Source organism: Echinops telfairi, unplaced genomic scaffold (assembly GCF_000313985.2).
Source record: "Echinops telfairi isolate 266 unplaced genomic scaffold, ASM31398v2 ScPeMD7_25;HRSCAF=90, whole genome shotgun sequence".
Classification (NCBI taxonomy): Eukaryota; Metazoa; Chordata; class Mammalia; order Afrosoricida; family Tenrecidae; genus Echinops; species Echinops telfairi.
Window position 1 is genome coordinate 6,178,235 of NW_022103922.1, and position 19,846 is coordinate 6,198,080.

Consider the following 19,846-nt stretch of genomic DNA (forward strand, 5'->3'; position numbering starts at 1 on the left):
GATGGACTGACCCGCAGGCTACAGCAATGAACTCGACGTAGTAACAACTGGGAGGATGCTGCAGGACCCAGTGGTGTTTTGCTCCCTGGGGCGCAGGGTGGCTATGGATCAGAACCAGCTCAATAGCACCTAGCACCAACATCCAATGACCTTCACAGAACAGTCTAGAAACGAAAAGTCATGGAGTTCATACTCGTGCTCCATTTCCTTTCTGGTACATATTGAAAACAGAAATAGCGCTCTTACAAAAGACCCCAGAATAGGTAAGGTCCTCTGGCGGATGAGGTTCACACCTTCGGGCGATGGGGCACTTCCTGTCTGGACTGTGCCCAGTCAGCCACAGACAATCCTAGTCTCCAATCATTATCTTTTTGGGATATGTTCTTGTCCCACCCAGGCACCTGTGAAAAGAGGCCAAATAATTTTCTGGAAAAGATCCGAGAACAGAGGGTGGGTGGGGGTGGGAGTGGGGGTGGGGCGGGGGTGGTGAAAACAAAACAAGATCAAAGGAACCCAATTAATTAGGAAAAACAAATGACCAAGAACTTGCCCTGAATACTCCTTGGTAGCCCAGTTCAGGAAGATGCGGACTTTGTAGTAACTGGAAATGTGAGCCAAATCCAAAAGGCTGCGTGTGTTTTCAACAAGATGAAACAGTTTTAGGTCAAATACCAGAGTCTTTCTTTAACCAACGGGGCGGGGGAGGGCAGTGTTCACTTCCTTTTTAATTTGGCAACACTATAGTGGCTATTTTTATTAAGAGTAGCAAAGAATTAGATGGTATTTTAAGTGGTCTAACACTGAGTTGTTGTGTGTGGGGGGGGGATTAGAAGGGGGAGAGAAATGGATTCTTGTGATGTTCCCAGGCACAGAGAGTCATTGTCCACAGCCCAAATGCTACTCTACCAGTTTAACCCACCTTGGGGTCCACTCTACAGTGCGGGGTGGGAGCGGTAGTTGCGTGGCCATGTCACACACACACACCCCTGCAGGGGGCACCATCCACACTGTCACTACCCAGGACCTCTCTAGTCAGACCTCAGGAGGATGTGTAAAGGAATGGCGCCCCAGAGTTCGCCATTAAGGAATTAAGACGGAGCCCTGGAAAGCAGTGACATACAGAACGAAGAAATACAATCCAATTCGCAGTCCTGCCTGCCTAAGAGGCGGGAGTGGCATGGAAGTAAGCCCTGGCCCCAAAGCTGAGCGAGTCTGGGTCCTAAGGCACAGTCAGTGTTTGCCAGCTGTGTAACCTTCGGTGGCATCGAACCAAAAGGTGACTGGGTCTATGCCGCCCAGAGGCCCCAGAAGAGGATTTGGGGGATCTCCTTACGCAAAGGGAGCCCTTGAAAACCCACCTGAAACATGAAGAATGTAAGTAAGGTCTGAGAGTTGAAGATACAGGCAGACATCATGGGTCTATTTCCTTACAAATATTTTCTCCATAATGAAAGAAAAACAAGCCCAATAGAACAGCACACGGTTGTAGGGTCACCTATTAGGGATCACCCTGAGTTGGAATTGAGGGAGAAGAACGGGGCTTCCTCTGTCCATGAAGAGTGACAGTCTCAGACACCGTCAGGGGCAGTTCTACCCTGTCCTGTGGGATCGCTATGAGTTGGCATTGACTGGATGGCAGTGAATTTGGTTTCTGGGTTTGAGCTGGCATCAACTCAACTGCAACTGGTTTGGGGTTTTGCTTTTGCTGTTAAGCTTAGATAAGTCCCATGACCCATCCCCTCCGTTTTTGGAAAATGGAAATGAAAACTCTACCCTCATTGCCTTTCCTAAGGGAATAGGCTTTGGAGATGGTCCAAGTAGATGATCCAAACCCGGCTAAATGGAAGATGTGATTACCCAGGGGAGAGTTCAGTTTCCCCAAAGCCTGCCTCAGACCACGAAGAATGTTTGTCTCTTGGGTTGGAAAACCGTCAGTCTCCACACAGCTGCTTCTACGTCACTGGTTCCCACCATCAGCGTGCGGTTGTTGGGGGCTGTGGAGTTGGATCTAGTGATCCTGTGCACAGCAGAAGGAAACACAGCCCAGTCCTGTGCCATCCTCACAACGGTCCTTCTGTCTGAGCCCAGTGTCGCAGCCACGGTGTCCCTCCATCTGTCAAAGGCCTTCTTCTTCGCTCCCCCTCTGCTTCACCGAGCATGCCCGGGAATTGGTCTCTCCTGACGACATGCCCACAGGAGACGAAGTCATGCCGTGCTTGCTTCCAAGGAGCATCCTGGCTGTACTTCTTCATCGGTATTGTTGTTAGGCGCCAGAGAGCCGGTTCCAACCCACAACAACTCTACACAACTGTACAGTCAAGCACATCCCCACAACGGTCCCCAGGCTTGAGCTCAGGGTTGTTGCCACGGTGTCTGTCCAGCTCAATGCGGGCATTCCTCTTTTTCGCTGCACCTCCAGTTATCAAACATGGTGTCCTGATCTCTCCTGACAGCATGTCCGAAGTACACAAGACACCGTCTCCCTGTCTTGACCTCTAAGGAAAACTCTGGCCATACTTCTTCCAAGATAGATGAGGGTGTCCTTTGAGCAGTCCATGGGACTTTCAGTAGCCTTCTCCAGCACCGCAATCCAAATGCACCCATTCTTTGCTCTCCCACTGCTTGGGCCAGGCACACCTTCGTCCTTAAAGCAGCGGTTTTCAACCTGCGGGTAGTGACTCCTTTAGGGGTTGTGACCCCTTCACAGGAGTCATCCGATCCTTAACAGTAGCAAAATTACAGTTAGGAAGTAGCAACGAAAGTAATTTTAAGGTTAGGGGTCACCACAACATGAGGAACCTGTATTAAAGGGTAGTGGCATTAGGAAGGTTGAGAACCACTGCCTTAAAGTAACCCCCTGGCTTTTCAATACTCCAAAGAGCTCTTTTTGTGTTCACCAGCAAGGCAGGCCTTTTATTATCTGGTAGAAATTGTGAAGAGCTGCTTTCATTTGTGAAAGTCTCTGATCAGCACCACTAGCCATCTGGTAAAAAGTCTCCCCAAACCTAGTCTTCATGCTACACACCCCCTGCAGAGAACAGGTTAGCTCAACACTCAGTGTCTTCCATTTTAGAAATTCTTCTCCTAGGATACTACTCCTAACTCGCGATAATTACACCTACTATTTTTCTGACGAACAGCCAGGAAGCTGGTTGTTTTTCAACTACTTCTAATTAGCTGATTCTAAAAAAAAAAGTGTATTCTCGTAAGCCCTGCTGGCTGGACACCGTTGCAGATCTGAGAGTACTGTTGGCTTTGCACAGTTGGGTTGTGCAAGATACAAGCAATTACACTCGAGCCACCACGGACATGGCAAGGCTCCCCTCACAGTGGTGTTTCCAAAGGGAAGAATGATTCTGGGCTTTCCTTCCAAAACCAGAGACAGAGCAGTTGGGAACACCAAACCCCCAGACCCACTGCCACCAAGCTGAGTGCTGCTGATAGCGCCTCTCAGGACAGAAGAGAACTGCCCCACAGTCTCCAAGACTGCACGTCTTCACAGGAGCAGAGTCCCATCGTTCTCCTGCAGACAGCTGATGGGTGTGAGCCATCAGCCAGGTGGCCCGCACTCCAACACCTTTGCTTCAGCCTTACCCGAGATCCCTGAGACTGCGCCTCTCACAGTTGTCTCCTCTGCGTATTTTTGGTGCATTTTGCTGAAGTCCCCGGATGGTCTAATGCAGTGGTTCTCAACCTTCCTAATGCCATGACCCTTTAATACAGTTCCTCATGTTTTAGTGACCCCCCCCACCATAAAATTATTTTCATTGCTACTTCATCTCTATAATTTGCTACTGTTCTGAATCAGACGACTCCTGTGCAAAGGGTCATTTGACCCCCCCAAAGGGTCTACGGTTAAGGTGCCTGGCTGCTACCCAGAAAGTCGGAGTCCACCCAGAGGTGCCTTGAAAGACAGGCTGGTGATCTCCTTCTGAGAAATCTGACATGGGAGACCCTTAGGACCACAGTTCCACGCTGAGGCTCGAGTTGGAATTCAGTTCTTTGGTTTTAGGGTCCCGCCGTGAAATGAAAACTGGTGACCACTCCTTACATAACTGCCAAACCACTTGTGTCTGGACCCAGCCAAGTCAAAACCCAACCCTCACCATCACAGCAGCGTGGCACTGGTCCAGCACCAGGGGGTTGGTGTCTGCCAGATGCGTGTCACTGATGCGCAACCGAGTCAGACGGTTGATTTCTTTACGACCGTCATCAACACTGGCCATCAGAGAAGGGAACCGTCGGTAAGCGGCATTCCTGGACTTTCTTCTGAGGTGCTTCTGAATGCACTAAAGCTGCCGACCTTTTGGTTAACCACCTAACGGACCACCAAGTACCACAGAGGATGAGACAGCTCCCAACCCGAGATGGGCTTAATTATCTGATGCCCTGAATCTGCTTCTTCTCACCACCGCTGGGTGCTCACAGGCACGGCACCAGACTCGACCCCTAACTTACGTACTTTTGCCAGCCACGCTTGTACCCGGAGAGGAACCGTGATGGCATAGTGGGTTGGGCCTGGCTAGCAGTAGGGTCAGCAGCTCAAACCCACAGCCGCTCCCCAAAAGAAGGAGGAGGAGGAGAAGGAGGAAGAGGCTGCCTGCTCCCCGAAAGATGACCACCCTCAGAAACCCGAGGGAACCGCTCCGCTCGGCCCCTGGGGATCGCTGCGCGTCAGCAGCTTTCTTCACTGTTTCCTGCAAGCCCATTTCAGGAGGAAATGTACAACTGAAAGGACCGCCTATGAACTCCATCCTTGAAAATAAATCACCGCCGTCACACATGGTCAATATGTACTCTTAATTTCCAACTAAATTACCCATTGATCTGCCCAAACCCATGTTCCTGACCCCACTGCCAAAGGAGAGTCACGGAGAGTCACGGTTGTTCATTTTGTTTTCTTATGCTTGCCCGTCTCCTCGAAGTTCTCAATTCCGGAGCTCTGTCCGGATGGGCTGCCTCGGTGAATCCTGCAGTGGGGTGACTTCCTCGTTATGTGCACGGATGAGACAACTCCTTCCCTGATGGGCTCTCCTGGAGAGGTCACGTTTCATGGGCACGGCTCAAAGCCGGGGTCACAGCTGAACGCTGGCCCCTCCCAGGGACACAATGGAGCAGGGGCAGGCTGACCCAGATGAGCTGAGGCCTGAGAATCCTCGTAGGCCGTGGGCCAACACATGGAACATTTAGTGGGAAAGAGGTACCTGCTACAGGTATAACCAGGAACACCCTACCGCCCATTTCATCCTTGTCCCCAGACCAAAACCAAACCCACTGCCACCGAGTCACGCCTGCTCATAGCCACTCTGAAGGGCAGAACTGCCCACGTGGGTTTCTGAGAGTCGCTCTCTATGGGTGTAGAAGCCTGTCTTTCTCCTACAGAAAGGCTGTGGTTTTGAACTGTCGACCTTGCGGTTGCCAGCCCAATGCATAACCACTATGCCACCAGGGCTTCAAGGACCGGGATAGCCCCCACATCCATGTATGATGCACTTGGGATGCTCCCGTAAAGAGTTCCAGTCTCAAAAAGCCACTGGGGCGGTTCTACTCTGTCCTACTGGGTCTCTGAGTAAGAATCGACCCGAAGGCAGTCGAGTTAGGAGAGTTTGGGAGACGCTCCCGAACAAACAGAGCCTGCGTCCCACCGACACCTTAGACAAGTTTGGACGAGTGCGGTTGTATCACTTGAGATGAGTTCGGGGGCCGGACAGCGTGCCAGGCTGATAGCCCAGAGCCACTGGGGCACCCTCCACAGCCCTCCCGGCCACACAAAAGCCGCTTTTGTCCCTAATGTGTGTGACGTCTCCTAATCACAATCAACGATTCCTTTTTACTGTCGCTCCTGATAAGCTTGTTTGCCCAGCGTCCTGTTCCTAATCACTGGCGTTTCTAGGAAGGGTGGGTGTCGGCCGAAGCGGGAACAGGCCTTGAACTGGGGCCGTGGTATGGCTTTGCTGTTTACAAATTTGTCATCCCCGGGGGCGATTTTGCAAGCTCCAACGCACGAGAGAGCCCAGTAGAGAGTGAGCGAGCCAGGCAATCTCATTCTGTTTGACTCTATTCATGGAAATGGACCAAAAGTGTCCATAGAGACTCATTGTCATTCGGTTTTCTTTCCTTGAGCCTTGCCAGCGCGTGAGCAAAAAGCAAGCACTGAGAAGAATAGACGTGCGCTGGTAGTCACCGGGCCTCGAGCAAACCAGTCAGGCTGGGAGCTGACGCAGAGGGTAGAGTTTCAGGGTCCTGCCAGGCTGGTCCTTCACATCGCTGGGCACAATGGAGTGACCTTGCCCTCAAGGTCGAGCTCCTGGGTGACACCAAGGCACTGCATCTCCTCAAGACCATCAGCAGAGAGGGCTCACGCAGCACGAAGAACACGTTAGGGGGACGAGACGGGGCATGCCCTGCAAGCCACCTGAGAGGGCAGGAGTGCCCACGCAGTGGGAAGCAGGCAGCAGTGGAATCCGGGGAGACTAAGTAAGAAAAGGAACGGGTGGGCTGGGAATGACTGAGCAGATCCGAAAGCTCGTCGCAGAAGCCCGCAGGGACTAGGAGGAATAGAGCAAACCCATTGGTGTTGAGTTGGTTCTGATTCACAACAATCCTATAGGCCGGAGTAGAACTGCTTGCTCCACAGAGCGGCACCCTTTATGGAGCATACTGGCGGCAGTCTTTCTCCTTCCTGCAGAGAGACTGATGGGTTTGAACGTCTGACCTTGCAGTGAGTAGCCCAATGCCTCCAGGGCTCCTTCAGAAGGCTATACTCACTCGCTCGCTCGCAAAATAGATTTCATTTATTTTTAACTTTTTCCTGAGGAAAATTTTAAGTCCTCGCACAGTTTCAGACAATAATGAAGGTCTATTCACCCACCACTTAGTTTTCAAAATGGACACACACACTAATGAACCTACCGCCGGGAATACACACTGCCAGGCCAATTCCAGCTCATCCCATCACATCAGGTCACGGTCAAACCACCTCTGTGGGTGTCCGCAGCGCTCTACATTTACAGGAGCAGAAAGCCCCACCTTTCTCCTGCAGGTTGGCTGGCAGTTTCAAACTGCCAACCTGTGGTTCACAACGAGTCAGCCACGACACCACCAGGGCCCCTAAACACTCACTGCCATCGAGGTCATTCTGCCTCACAGGGACCCGATCATTCAGGGCAGAACTGTCCCTGTGGGTTTCCGAGACTGTAACTCTTTTCCAAAAGAGAGCCTCATCTTTCTCCCCAGGAGCAGTTTAGGGTTCAAACTGCTGACCTCACAGCTAGCACCCCAGTGCATAACCATGACACCCCGAGGATGCCCCTACCAGGGAGGGTAAGTACCGTTATCTAAAGGCTCAGCATTGGGGAGACAGCAGCTTTATTTCCCTCCCACCCCGCTGAAAGACCGTGGTGGAGGGGAGAGGTGGAATTCTTCCTTGCCATGGAGCTACAGGAGCCCGGGGAGGTTCAGCACACCCACTTTTTGCTCAGCCATTCACCACTTACTGTGTGGATTTCTCTTGGCCCAGATCCCCTCCAGAAAGCTAGCCTTGGACAGGAGGACTGGAATTTAGGGGTGAGAGAGGGGCTTTGAGGCTCTGGGGAAGGCGGCAGGCTGGAAGAAATGAAGACACAGTCCTAATTCAGGAAATGGGTGCCCCATTGTTCCTTCACCACGGTTACTCCTCTACCCTTACAGCTCTTATCTTCACCAGCACAGCATCACAGGGTCTGAGCCCTTTTCACGCAGGACAGTATAGTAAGAGAGGAGGATGTAGCGTGAAAGAAGTGCTCAGCCGCCTCAACCTTTGTCACCCAAGGTGGCCTCCACGGCCTGTGACCATGCTCCAACTTAAAAATGGCGGTGTTTACTGGTACACATCCCAGAATACAGAAAAGACTTTGCTTTGGAGACATGCCTGAGACACTGTCTCATAACTCGGCTCCAAGGAAAATCAGATAGTCCTTCTGGGACATTCTGAACTACTGAGTCCACTGGTGTTGGCTCTGACCCATACTCTCTCTTCGGCGTTGACCCAAGCTGGGGAAGTCTGAGACCTAGGCTAGTGCTGTCTGAGCAGGAAGCTCAAGTGGGAAAAGTCAAGTGAGTCTCCCTCTCCCTCTGCTGGAATCGTTGAGAAGAGGTGCCCTTTTGAGAACTGATTTCATCTGCACTGCTCTGGTGTTGGGCTGCTAACCACCAGGTCGCCAGTTCAAACCCACCAGCTTCACTTCAGGAGACAGATGAGGCTGCTTGTTCCTGTTAAGACTTACAGCCTCAGAAACTCTATGTATGGTCGCCATGAGTTGGGATCACCAAGGGTAGTAGGTTTGGTTTGAGGCTGCTTGTTGCCTCTAGCCATGGCATCCTTAACCATTAGGTTCAGCTGGTGACCAAAATATCAGTGGTTTGGACCACCATGTGTCTCCAGACCTGGTGATATGTTCCCATACAGATTACGGTGACAGACCTACTCTGTCACACAGGGTCCTGGAGAGTCCAAATCAACTCCTGGATGCAAGATGACAGCAGCAAGGATCACTGGCCTAGACCTCTGTCCCGGATCAATGCCGTCTGAGGCGGGAAAGGAGACCACTGCAAAGAAAATCTCATCCGGGAGGAAAACAATCTGGAAGAGGCTGCCCAGTCAGGTAGAATGAACACCACTCCAAACCTTTGTTTCACAGCACTCCACTCTCTTGATGGACCATGAAAGGAAATAGTTAACCGACGGGCAGCTACTGCAGCCCAGGATAACATATGTGGCCTCGATCCAGATCTTAATCACTCTATTTGATCATTGATCAAACAGCACTGGTTTCTAGTCTGCCCCAGATTTTGTAATGTTTTCCTTTTAAGCACACAACTAGAAATGCTCATCTGCATGTGTGAGACACTGGATTTCCCTGGCTGATGACTTGGCCTACCAAAAAAAAAAAAACACCCCAAAACAAAAGTGTGTTTCATATGCTAGCTGCCAAGAAATACATGTTCCATGAAGGATTCAGTCATAAAGCTTAAGAAGTCAACAGCAACACCAACAACTAGTCTGTGCTTCAAACTTACAACCCGGAAGCCAAACCCATGGCTGTTGAGTTGCTCTTGACTCACAGTGACCCTGTAACAGGGACAGAGCCGAATTGCCCCAGGAGATGTTGAAGGTGGCTATCTTGACAGAAGCAGACTGCCACCTGGTTCTTAGATGGCTAACCTATCCCTCAGCAGCCAACCATGTAAACACGGCACCACCAGGGCTCCCACTTCAAGCCATACCATTTATTATTCAAATCCTGTTATGCTTGAGAGCAAATGAAAGGGGTTCTGGGTTGCTAGGATATGAGAGCTTATAGACCCCCTGAGCCAAGCAGTACTCAAGGCTACTCAACCCAAAAGAATGTGTGTGCGGTGACGTGCCCACCTGATGTGTGCTCCTTCGTGTATGTGTATACGACAATCGTCACTAAGTGGAACCCATGTGCCCTGTCCAAGGACACTCTCGAGAGGAGCTTACAGTCTTCTGCAGGGGGACAGAGATTCTGGGACTCACTCACAATGTAATGAAGCAAGGACGATGGCATGGGTCTCCACAAACCGCTCTCATGAGAAAAGGGGAAGAAACCCCCAATCAGATCTGCCAAGAAGAGGTGGCATTTCAAAGGCATCCTGAAAGGAGAGAGGGTTTCTCACAGAGAATGAGGAGAAGCCCATGTGAGACGGGCCCTGGGGCAGAGAAGAGCCCTCGGGAAGAAACCACTTCCAAGCTGTCCGGTCCATGGGCGAGATGAGATCACAATGAAAGTGAGGCTGAGCATATGACCCCGGGGTCACTCACAAAGCCTTTGACTCTTGAACGGGGAGCCCAGGAGCTGGACAGGCCTTGTTCCAGTTCATTCCAGTACTGTCCACTGCTGGGAACTTGCATTTGCACCCCCAGATGCATCTTAACATCTTTACATCTTAACAAGATCTTACGGAAGCGCAGGAGTTAGATCTGGGGGATCTTGTTCAACTATGCTTCCTGACGGCAGATGCGTCTGGGGTGGGAATGAAAAGTCTCATCACGGGGTGCAACCACGTGACCTAGTTCAAGGTCCTGCTTCCAGGGCACTCTTGGTTGGATTGGATCCACCAAGAGAGCTCGGTTAGCTGTCTCCAGATCCCCCTCCCTCCCTACTTGATTCTGAGAATTGACATATAGTAGAGTCAATGGGAAAGTTGTTCAGCGATAACAAAGGTACACTTGGAGGGTCTTTTCCGTGGGTCATTTCTGGTTATGTAATTTTGGCCACCAATCAATACCAAGTCTTATCTAAATGACAAAATGAAGGCTATGGGGGGTGGGGAGGAGGCTTCTCTTACAGTGAATTTACTTTTCCTCAATAAATGCCTGACCAACGCTGGCCCACGCACCCGTACAGCAGGCCATAGGGAGTGGGGCCACAACCCTAGCTCTCTGTTTATTTTCTCGTATCCAGAATCCAATGTTACTTAAAATGCAAGCTGCCCGATACTCAAGCCAAAGCAAATACTCTTGGATTTTGCCAGGCAAAACGCCTGTGGAGAAATGAGTCAAATCGTACCAAATTCAAAGCTGTCTTTGGTCAGTGACATTTTCATGAAAATCTGTGGGTGGGTCAGGGAATTTGCAAAATTCCTTTTTGCTATTGGGCAAAATCCATCCAGGAAAAATAAGCAAGGTTTAAGTGGCAACCCACACTCCCTCTAATTCCCCGATTAACACTCCGAAGCTCCCAAGGAAATGAATGGGCTCAAGGGCAGTGGGCTTGGTTTTGGCTGAAGCTCCCAACACAATTCTTTTCCACCGTGTTCGAAGGCAAGCCACCGTGTTTCTTACCCTGGCCCAGAGCCCTGGGCCCCTGACCAGGAGGACCACTCTCGTGTCAGGGAGCAACACCTCCTGGCCATTGCCCATTCTTCAATTTAAAAGCACCCATGGGGGGAAAAAAGAATTTGGATGCAAGAAGCTGGACAAGCTGAAATAGAATGGAGTATCACAATTGGAGGAAACCTCATTAACCACCTGTGATAGGCAGATGACACAGCCTTGCTCACAGAGAGCAAGGAGGACTTGAAGCGCTTACCGATGGAAGTTCAAAGACCACCCCTTTCAGGGTGGAGGATACCTCAACCTAAAAGCCTTCCTAACTGGACCAAGAAGCAGCACCGTGATCAACAGAGGAAAAAAGTAACTTGTCAAGGATCTCATTTTCCTTGGGTCTGCATTTCAAGTCCATGGAAGCAGCAGGCAAGAAATGAAAGGGTAGGTTATTGCATTGGGCAAATATGATGGAGAAAATCGAAAGAAAAAAAAACACTTTACAGTGTGACAAAGCAAAGAAGTCACTTGGAGGGTTAAGGTGTCCCTGATCCGTGCCATAGTCAGTTTACTCACCTCGTGGCATCGGTGTCCCCGAGTCAGACAATGACCCAAGAGCACGGAGAAGACAGATGCCCGGAATGATGGTGTTGGCACAGGCTGCCAGAGAAGGACGAATCTGTCTCAGAAGGACAGCCAGAGTGCCCCTTACAAGTGAGACTCTTCAGACTTCGTGTCATGTTCTCCGAGCCTGTGACCAGGAAGGACCAATCCCTGGAGCAGGACCTCATGCTCGGGACAGCGGAGGGCCAGGGAAAAAGAGGAAGGTGCTCAATGAGATGGACGGACACAGTGACGGCAGCGATGGCCCCAACACAACAGCGGCGAGCTGGCACAGGAGGGGACAGTGTTCCATTCTGCTGTCCTTAAAGGTGGTCACCAACAAGACTTTTTGTCCTTGAATTAACCGAAACCAACATTACTGTTGAGTCCCTGAAGGTACCAAGCTTACCTCAGCCCCCTAAGGTTACCAAGGTTGGTTAAGCTTTGGACTGCTAACCTCGGGTTGGCAGTTGAAACGCAGTAGTCAGGAGAAAGATGATGTTGTCTGTTCCCATGAGGATTTTCAGTCTCAAAAGCCCTATGGAGAAGTTCTACTCTGTCCTATAGGGTCTGTAAGAATCAGAATCAACTCAATACAATGGGTTTGGTGACACCAGTTTAATCTTCATGGAAACCAACTGCCACATCTTTCTCCCCGGGAGCACGCAACAACATCATGGTAAGAATGTCTTTAGCGTGCACTCTCTCTATTGGATCAATTACTGTGGGTAAGCCTAGGGATGGGTTGGTGCCCATGTATGGTGTGAAGTCACCCTTTATATCATCCTTCTCAATAGAGAAAACAAAGAGTTGGGAAAACATCCAGTCTGGAGATTCTATGACTCATCGGCTTGAGAACCTCGAACTTCATCATCTCAGAAAAGAAAACCTTATTCCGGTTCCGTGTAGGAGTTTCAGTTTTCGAGGAGGTACCGGCCGCATGATCCTTAGAAGCAAGGATGGAGAGACTCCAACTATTGACTTCGGATGCGTCATCAGGAAAGTCCAATCCCTAGAAAAGGACCCCATGCTTGCTACAGCAGAAGGTCAGTGGAAACGAGGAGAACCCTCCGGGAGGCGGATGGACCCGACAGCCACCAGCGATGTGCTCAGACAAGACAACGATCCTGGAGACAGTGCAGGACTAGGCGATGTTCTGTGTTGTTGTGCAACGGGTCACCATGAGCTGACACCAACTGAAGACAACTAACAACAACAACAACAACAACACGCCTGGGATGTTCACAAGGTTGGTAGCACTGAAGTCTATCCGTACCGGGGTTGGTGTGAGCTCAGGGAGGAGTTCCCAACAGATACTGATCTGACACCTCATCCTTGTCTTCGTTCACCGATAGCAGCAAATGGCCTCAGCTGGCTGCCTTAAGGGGCATTGCCCTATCTCAGCCTCGGACTGAGCGGTGGCCTGTAACTGGAAGCTTCGACCATGCTCTGTGTGGACGTGTCCGCCATCCAGGCCAGAGCTGCAAAGAGAGCAGCCAGAGCTGCCCTTCTACAGAAGCAAGAAGCATGAGAGCTACAGAAGGGTGGAGTTACTTGGGCGGGAAAAGGAAAAAAGAACCATCCTGTCCTTCCAGTAAGTGACCCACTAATACATTCACAATCCCCCTCTCTGCTGCGGCCGCCACCTGGAATCCTGTGACCTGGATTCCAGAGTTCTGGGTACGGCTGGCAGGGCACAGTCTGGGATGTGGAGAATGCGTTCTCCCATGCATGAAACGGAATCTGACGGTGAGGGGGGCTCCCATGGGCAGCCCTTACCGTCAAGTATGCTGTCACCAAGTGGCCCAATCACACTCTCCTTTCACCAGCTCTCATTGTGCCGCAGTAGTCATGGTCACCAAACACAACTGGGTCACCCAATCCTTCCTGGGTCAATAAGCTCAGGGAGTGAAATGCTGGCTCACTCTCCACACCGTGGGCACTGAGTCTATCCCCGCTAAACAGTGGTGGGGTCACGGGGGTGGGCCGGGCCTTCTCGCTTAGCTCGTGTCTGGTCCTCAGAGGCACAAAACCCAAAGAAAACGGCATGTCTCCCAAAGGGGGGAGTGGCCATTGGACTTGGCCGAGATCGCAAGCTTCACATCCACCACCATCAGACGGGAGAGTTAGTGGGAGAGGATGAAAACTGTTCGTCTCAAGGGTCCTTTGTGCCTGGGTTTCACAAAGGCAGAAACATACCCCCCCAACACACACACACACACACACACACACACAATTTTTTTCTTTCCTTCTTCCTGATGCATGTCCACAAGAGGTAGGATGCATTCTATCCTTGAACTTCCCCTTGAAGAGGCGTTACAGAGGAGAGCAGCTGCCTGCCGACTATTCTCTTTCTGGAGTGATGGCAGGTGAGGTGGCGGGGCAGCCTGGTGGTACAGTGGTTACAACACTCGGCTGCTCAGGAAAGGTTGGCGATTGCAAACCACCAGCCGGCTGCTCCCTGGGAGAGATGTGGCAGTTGTTTCCATGAAGATTAAACCAAAATACCCGACCCCACTGCCAATGTGTTTCTGAGACTGTCCATCTCTATGGGAGCAGGTGACCTCCTCTTTCTCCCCGCTGATGGGATTGAACCACCAACCTTGTGCTCAGCAGCCCTAAGCTTAACCAGTCTTGGTAACCTCAGGGGCGGCTACACCGGGTCACCTTCGTGACTCGACATCAGTGAGTTGGGTGCTGATTAGCTCCAGAAGAGGAGCTTTGCCGATGAGGTCCAAGCAGCAAGAGAAGGCCACTGTGGGGAAGAATCTGTTTGGAACTAGGGGTGGTTCCATGGTTTTCAAAGGGAGCACAAGTTTACCCAACCCTCTGGGGCACAAAGGAACTCCGAGTCGGTCCCCTGCTCTGAACTAAGGACTTCACTGGGCCCGGCAGGCCGAGCCCCAGACCTGCAAACCGTCAGAGGGCGGGAGCAGTCGCAAGTTATGGGAATGAAAGTAGGTGTGTCTTCTTTCCAACAACATACAGTCCCAGGATTGGAAGTCGGCGCTATGGCTGCTTGCTTTGCTGCCCGCCGGTCGGTTCCCACTCATTGCCGACCCACGCAGGACAGAGCGAACCACGGACCTCCTGGCCCTGCAGACCCCTCACAGTGGTTCGTAGGTCACTGTGTCGGCCCATCTCCCGGAGGGTCCCACAAACTCTGTTTTGTCTCTTCAGGCCTGTACCCCAGACGGTGTGGGGGGTTGCTCCGTGGGTCTAGCTAGATCTGAGATGCTACTCAGTCTCCCAAGCAGAGTTGGGCGAAGATGTATTCTAGAACTGGGGGGTGAGCAGCATGAAGGGCAGGGAGAGCCAGCGCCTCAGATCCATCAGGACAAGGACAAGGCAAGACACGATCAGAATCCAGCTCTCCACACCGCCTTCACCTCTCGGCGTTTCCATTCCCCGGAAGTCGTCTGTTTTTAATAGTGAAGAGTGGGAATGTTGGGGCTGGGGGAGGGTGAACGTTCTACTGTAACAAAACATCATTTTTGCAATGCAGAAGAATCTAGTTTGATGGGTGAGGGGAGGATCACTCAGCCGTTAGGCTTCTTTCAAGGAAGCCAAACCCAGAAAAATGATCTTCCGGGCAGGCTCAGCCAGAACTGAGAGGTGAGACTGCCATCCTTCAGAAACTGAGCATTCAGCCGCCCTGCAAGAAGCCGCAGTGTTTCAAGCAGAGGGAATGGAAGAGGCTCCCGTGGCCCGTCTCCTTCTGGCTTTGAAGATGCAGAACCACGGTCAGAGTAAGGCTTTGCTACCTGCAACACCAAGTCCTCTTTCCCCTCTTGTAACCTGGCATTCCCATGGGCTATCAGCTTCGGGGTTTCCTGAAGGAAAAGATAGCCACATGGGGGCGTGATGTCGCAACAAGAAATGCCATTTCATTCTGCCAGGAATTCCTCCAACCCTTGACAAAAAAAAAATCCACCACCCCAGTGGACAGAGATAAAGTGTTTCTAATACCTTCATTACACCAGTCACCTGTTTGATTGGCCTTGACCTGAATCAGACAACTTGGCAAACCTCCAGTCCAGCATACACTTGGTTCAAAGTCTTTATCATTTAGATATGCTGTAGAAAAAAGGGGCTCCAGGGATGGGGTTCAGTAACCACAGTCCCAAGGTGAACCTTTCCCAAACGATGGATGCTTTTCATGCCACTGGGAATCTGTAGTATGTTCAAAACCCGGCGAGTGCCTAGCACACTCAGATTTGAAACTCTGCAGGAAATATTCTTCTCCCTCTAAACCAACGATGGGAAACATCCGGCCCAAAGCTATATAAAGGCCTCAAAGTCCTCAATACCAGCTACCATCACACACACAAAGTCATCAATACCAGCTACCATCACACACACAAAGTCATCAATACCAGCTACCATCACACACACAAAGTCATCAATACCAGCTACCATCACACACCTCACCAGGGAGAAGCAGTTGTGGCCATCACATTCACTCACTGGCATTGAGTCGATCCCGACTCAGAGAGACACTATACATATATAGGGCAGGGTAGAACCGAGACTGCAACTCTTCCTGCAGATAGCTGGTGGTTTAGAACTGCTGACCACGCAGTTAGCAGCCCAGCACATAACACTATGCCATGAGGGCTGCAGCCATCACACAGGAACAAGTCAGTCAGTGAAATGATGTTATGATGAAAGTCACATGGCATTATAAATACCCAGATGGCCCTTGGCAGAAAAAAGATTCCCTACCCCTGCTATAAACCATAGATTTCCCTCAACTTATTTGGCCTACTGCCCCTTTTTCAGAAAAAAAAAAATTATTTAGCTTCTCCCTGACACAAATGTGCATACTATAGCTCATTATCCAGCATAAAGTATAGGTATCTGCTTGTGCAGTATCACCCACCCCCCATCATCCCAGTGGCCCACCCGGGGGCAGTATAGCCCACTTTGGGAAACACTGCTGTAAACTCTGTGAGTCACAACCCCCTATAGGGTTACATACACGAATGTGGAAGTCGAGAATAATTTGGCAAAGGTTTCTGAACACTCAGTGACCAAATATTAATGAAAAATAAAATGCATCATGAATCCATGGTAACTCTTGTGGGTTTGCCTGGCGCGCAAATTTCTCAGGCAAACAGGGTTGGAGAGTGGAAAAAGCTTAGGAAACCCTGCTCTAAATGAATGTCCGGAGTTAAGGGCGCCCTCAAAGATTGGGCAAAGCCATTCCATTACACGCACACATGGGTTGGGGCAGGCCCAGCTAATAAACCCCTGAGAGCTTCCGTTAGGTGTAAAACCATTCAGAAATCATGCAAGAGTCCTGTTACTCAAAAAATAGTCAATGCCACCAAGAAAGGGAAGTTTCCAGGATCTATGCCCTGAAAAAGAGAGGTAGGGGTGGAAGGGGCACCTCATCCACCTCCTTTCACTCCAAAGGCCCACCCCCAGCTGCCTCCCGACACTGCCCCATAAACTCCCTCTCCTTAAAACTAGACGAGCTCTCGTGAGTGAAGCCTTGGCTCTCCATGCTGTCAGGGAGACAGTCCCTGGAGAAGGACACCATGCATGGAACAGTATCAGGGCAATGAAAAAGAAGATGACCTTCGACAAGACAGATGGACACGGGGGCTGCACCAATGAGCTCAAACAGAACCGTTGTGAGGACGGCACCGGGCCGGGCAGCGTGTCCTTCGGTTGGACATTAGGCTCAATGTGCGTTGGAACCTTCTGGACCGCACCTGACAACAACAATAACGACATCCCCGCCCCCGCCCTTGGTGAGCTTGCAACCCTGAAAGACATGTGAGTGCACACGACCCCACATTCACACGGGCTCACCCTTTCCAAAGAGCATAACCACCCAGGTTTCCAACCCGGCTATCCGGGCACTGCGGGCAGAGAAGGGAAGACCACAGAGATCGTGTTTGCTTCAGAAAAGAGGGGACGGGAGCAGGCGGTGCAGCACAGCGCCTCTGTTCTTGCACATCCTGGTATATGTCAGAAACCCGACCCCTGTGCCTTAGTGTACCACAGTTTCAGGGTGGTGGACCCATCCCTCCTGCCACGATGGGTAGGCCACGTACCTCTGCGATGATCAACCCACCAGTGGCTACAGACCACAGCCACCAAGACTGAACAAGCCCCCCGCCCGCCCCAGAACGGAAGAGAGAGAAAGCTGGCGTTCTATTTCCATGTGGGAAAAGGTGCCTGCCCCCTCCCCACCCACCCACCCGCGTCTGGGCAGAACTTGGAAAGCGTTAGGAAAGCCAGCCGGCTCTTCTGTGCACACAGCCGCGGGGCTGCGCAAACTCACCGTGCACTTGTTGGGCTTCTCCCCGGAGTGGACTCGCATGTGGATGAGCAGCTTGTAGCGGGCATTGAAGGGCTTGTACCTGCGGGGACAGCCCGCCCAGAAGCACGTGAAGTCTTCGCCCTTCCGCTGGTCAATGTGGACCTTCTCGATGTGCCGCACCAGCTCCTCCTGCTGGTCATACAGGGCGCTGCAGTCTATCCAGTGGCAGCAGTGCCTGTCCCCGAGCTCGTCCATGTCCCCATCCTCCTCCAGGGTGGCCTGGGGGAGGGGCAGCGGCTGGCTGTGGGGGCCCAGATCTTGGGGGTGAAGGTGTGGATGGGCATGGTAGGGTGGCGGGGGGCCCTGGGGAGGGAGAGGAGGCACCGAGGGCAGGTCCAGGGGGGCCCCCGGGAAGTCATCCAGGCGCTCAGTCTTTAGCAGGCCAGCAGACTGGCCAAGCTGCACCATCATGTTGCCCACCAGGTCAGCCTGCAGACCTCCATGCTCCAGCTGCTGCATACGCTCAGACTCGGACTCGGCCACGCCGTCCTCCCCGTAGGCCGGGAGTGCCAGGCCACTGCTGGCCACCAGCAGACCCTTCTGGCCAGCTGGCACGGAGCACGGCTGGGGGATGCAGCTGCCACGCACACCCAGGAAGTGACCATAGACCTCGGGCTGCGGGGACGTATTGGCCGGGGAGGCCCTGGAGCCGTTGATGTAAGCCACCAGGGAGGTGGGTGAGGTGCGGATGATGGTGTTGAAGTCAATCCCGATGCTGCCATCGGACAGCGGGGACAGCGACAGGGTCCTCTTCTTGGAGCGGGCCGGGTGGGACCTGGCGGATGCGTGCCGGGGACTGGGGTACGGGGAGTGGCTGCCCTCCACGCCAAACAGGTAGGGAGGCAGTGAAGTGGAGACACTGCTGCTGGACATGGCCGTCCCAGGGGGGAGACCCAGGATGTCCCCGAGGTCAGCGCCGTTCTGCGAACCGTGGCTGGAGAGGAGCGAGGGCAGAGGCCGGTAGCCGTGGGACCACTCCTGTTTAACGCTCGGCGCGGCCTGACTCTCAGTCAGATTCAGAGCGGAGGCCACCAGGGGTTCACGTGAAATAAGGGACCTGGAGCAGCAGTCAGAGGGAGGAGAGGGGAAACAAAGACAAAAGACAAACATTTTAGCAGGATATAGATTGCTTAAGAGCTGAAAGAACACCGCATGGACAATCCCTTAAGTATTTCCCTTAATTACACTCTCGGCTAAACACACATTCTTTGGCTAAGATAAAATTCAAGGCTTTCAGTTCCAGGTAAATCACATTTTACCAAGAAGAACAGTAAGGGCTAATGCTCGTGAGGATCATAAAACAAAAGAGCTATTGTAATAAATAATCTTAATACTTTAATGATAATAAATAGTCCTGGCTTTATTTTTAAATATTTTTTAAACGGGGAACACTTAAGAGACCTGGGGAATAATTCCTTACCAAACCAGGTAATTAGGTATTTATTAAGCACCTACTATGTGAGAGAGGTTGGCAGTTTGAAACCCCTAGCCACTCTGCAGGAGAAAGACAGGGCTTTCTATGCCCCTAAAGAGTTACAGTCTTGGACATCCCCTTACAGAAGGGTTTGGGGGAGGAGATGAGCCAGTCAGGGTGTAGTATAGCACCGATGAGACATACAACGTTCCTCTAGTTCTTTAATGCTTCCTACCTCCCCACTATCATGATCCCAATTCTACCTTACAAATCTGGCTAGACCAGAGCATGCACATGAGTAAGAGCTGGAAACACAGGGAATCGGGACAGATAAACCCCTCAGGACCAATAGAGAGAGTAGTGATACCAGGAGGGGAAGGGGAAAGTGGGGGAGAAGGGGGAACCGATCACCAGGATCTACACATAACCCCCTCCCTGGAGGGCGGACAACAGAAAAGTGGCCAACAGAAAAGTGGGTGAAGGGAGACATCGGACAGTCAGTGTAAGACATGTAAAAATAATAATAATTTATAAATTATCAAGAGGGAGGGAGGGAGGGTGGGGGAGGGGGGGAATGAGGAGCTGATACCAAGGGCTCAAGTGGAAAGAAAATGTTTTGAGAATGATGATGGCAACAAATGTATAAATGTGCTTGACACAATGGATG

At 51.5% G+C, this 19,846-nt stretch overlaps 1 protein-coding gene across 1 annotated transcript in view; it reads right to left on the reverse strand.

Annotated features, from left to right (window-relative positions):
- GLIS3 (GLIS family zinc finger 3) overlaps positions 1-19,846 on the reverse strand; it is a 443,094-nt gene that overhangs the window by 263,068 nt on the left and 160,180 nt on the right. The window contains exon 4 of the mRNA XM_004714455.2: positions 17,727-18,822. Within this exon, the coding sequence (XP_004714512.1) occupies positions 17,727-18,822 (1,096 nt within the window). The remainder of the gene's footprint in view (positions 1-17,726; positions 18,823-19,846) is intronic.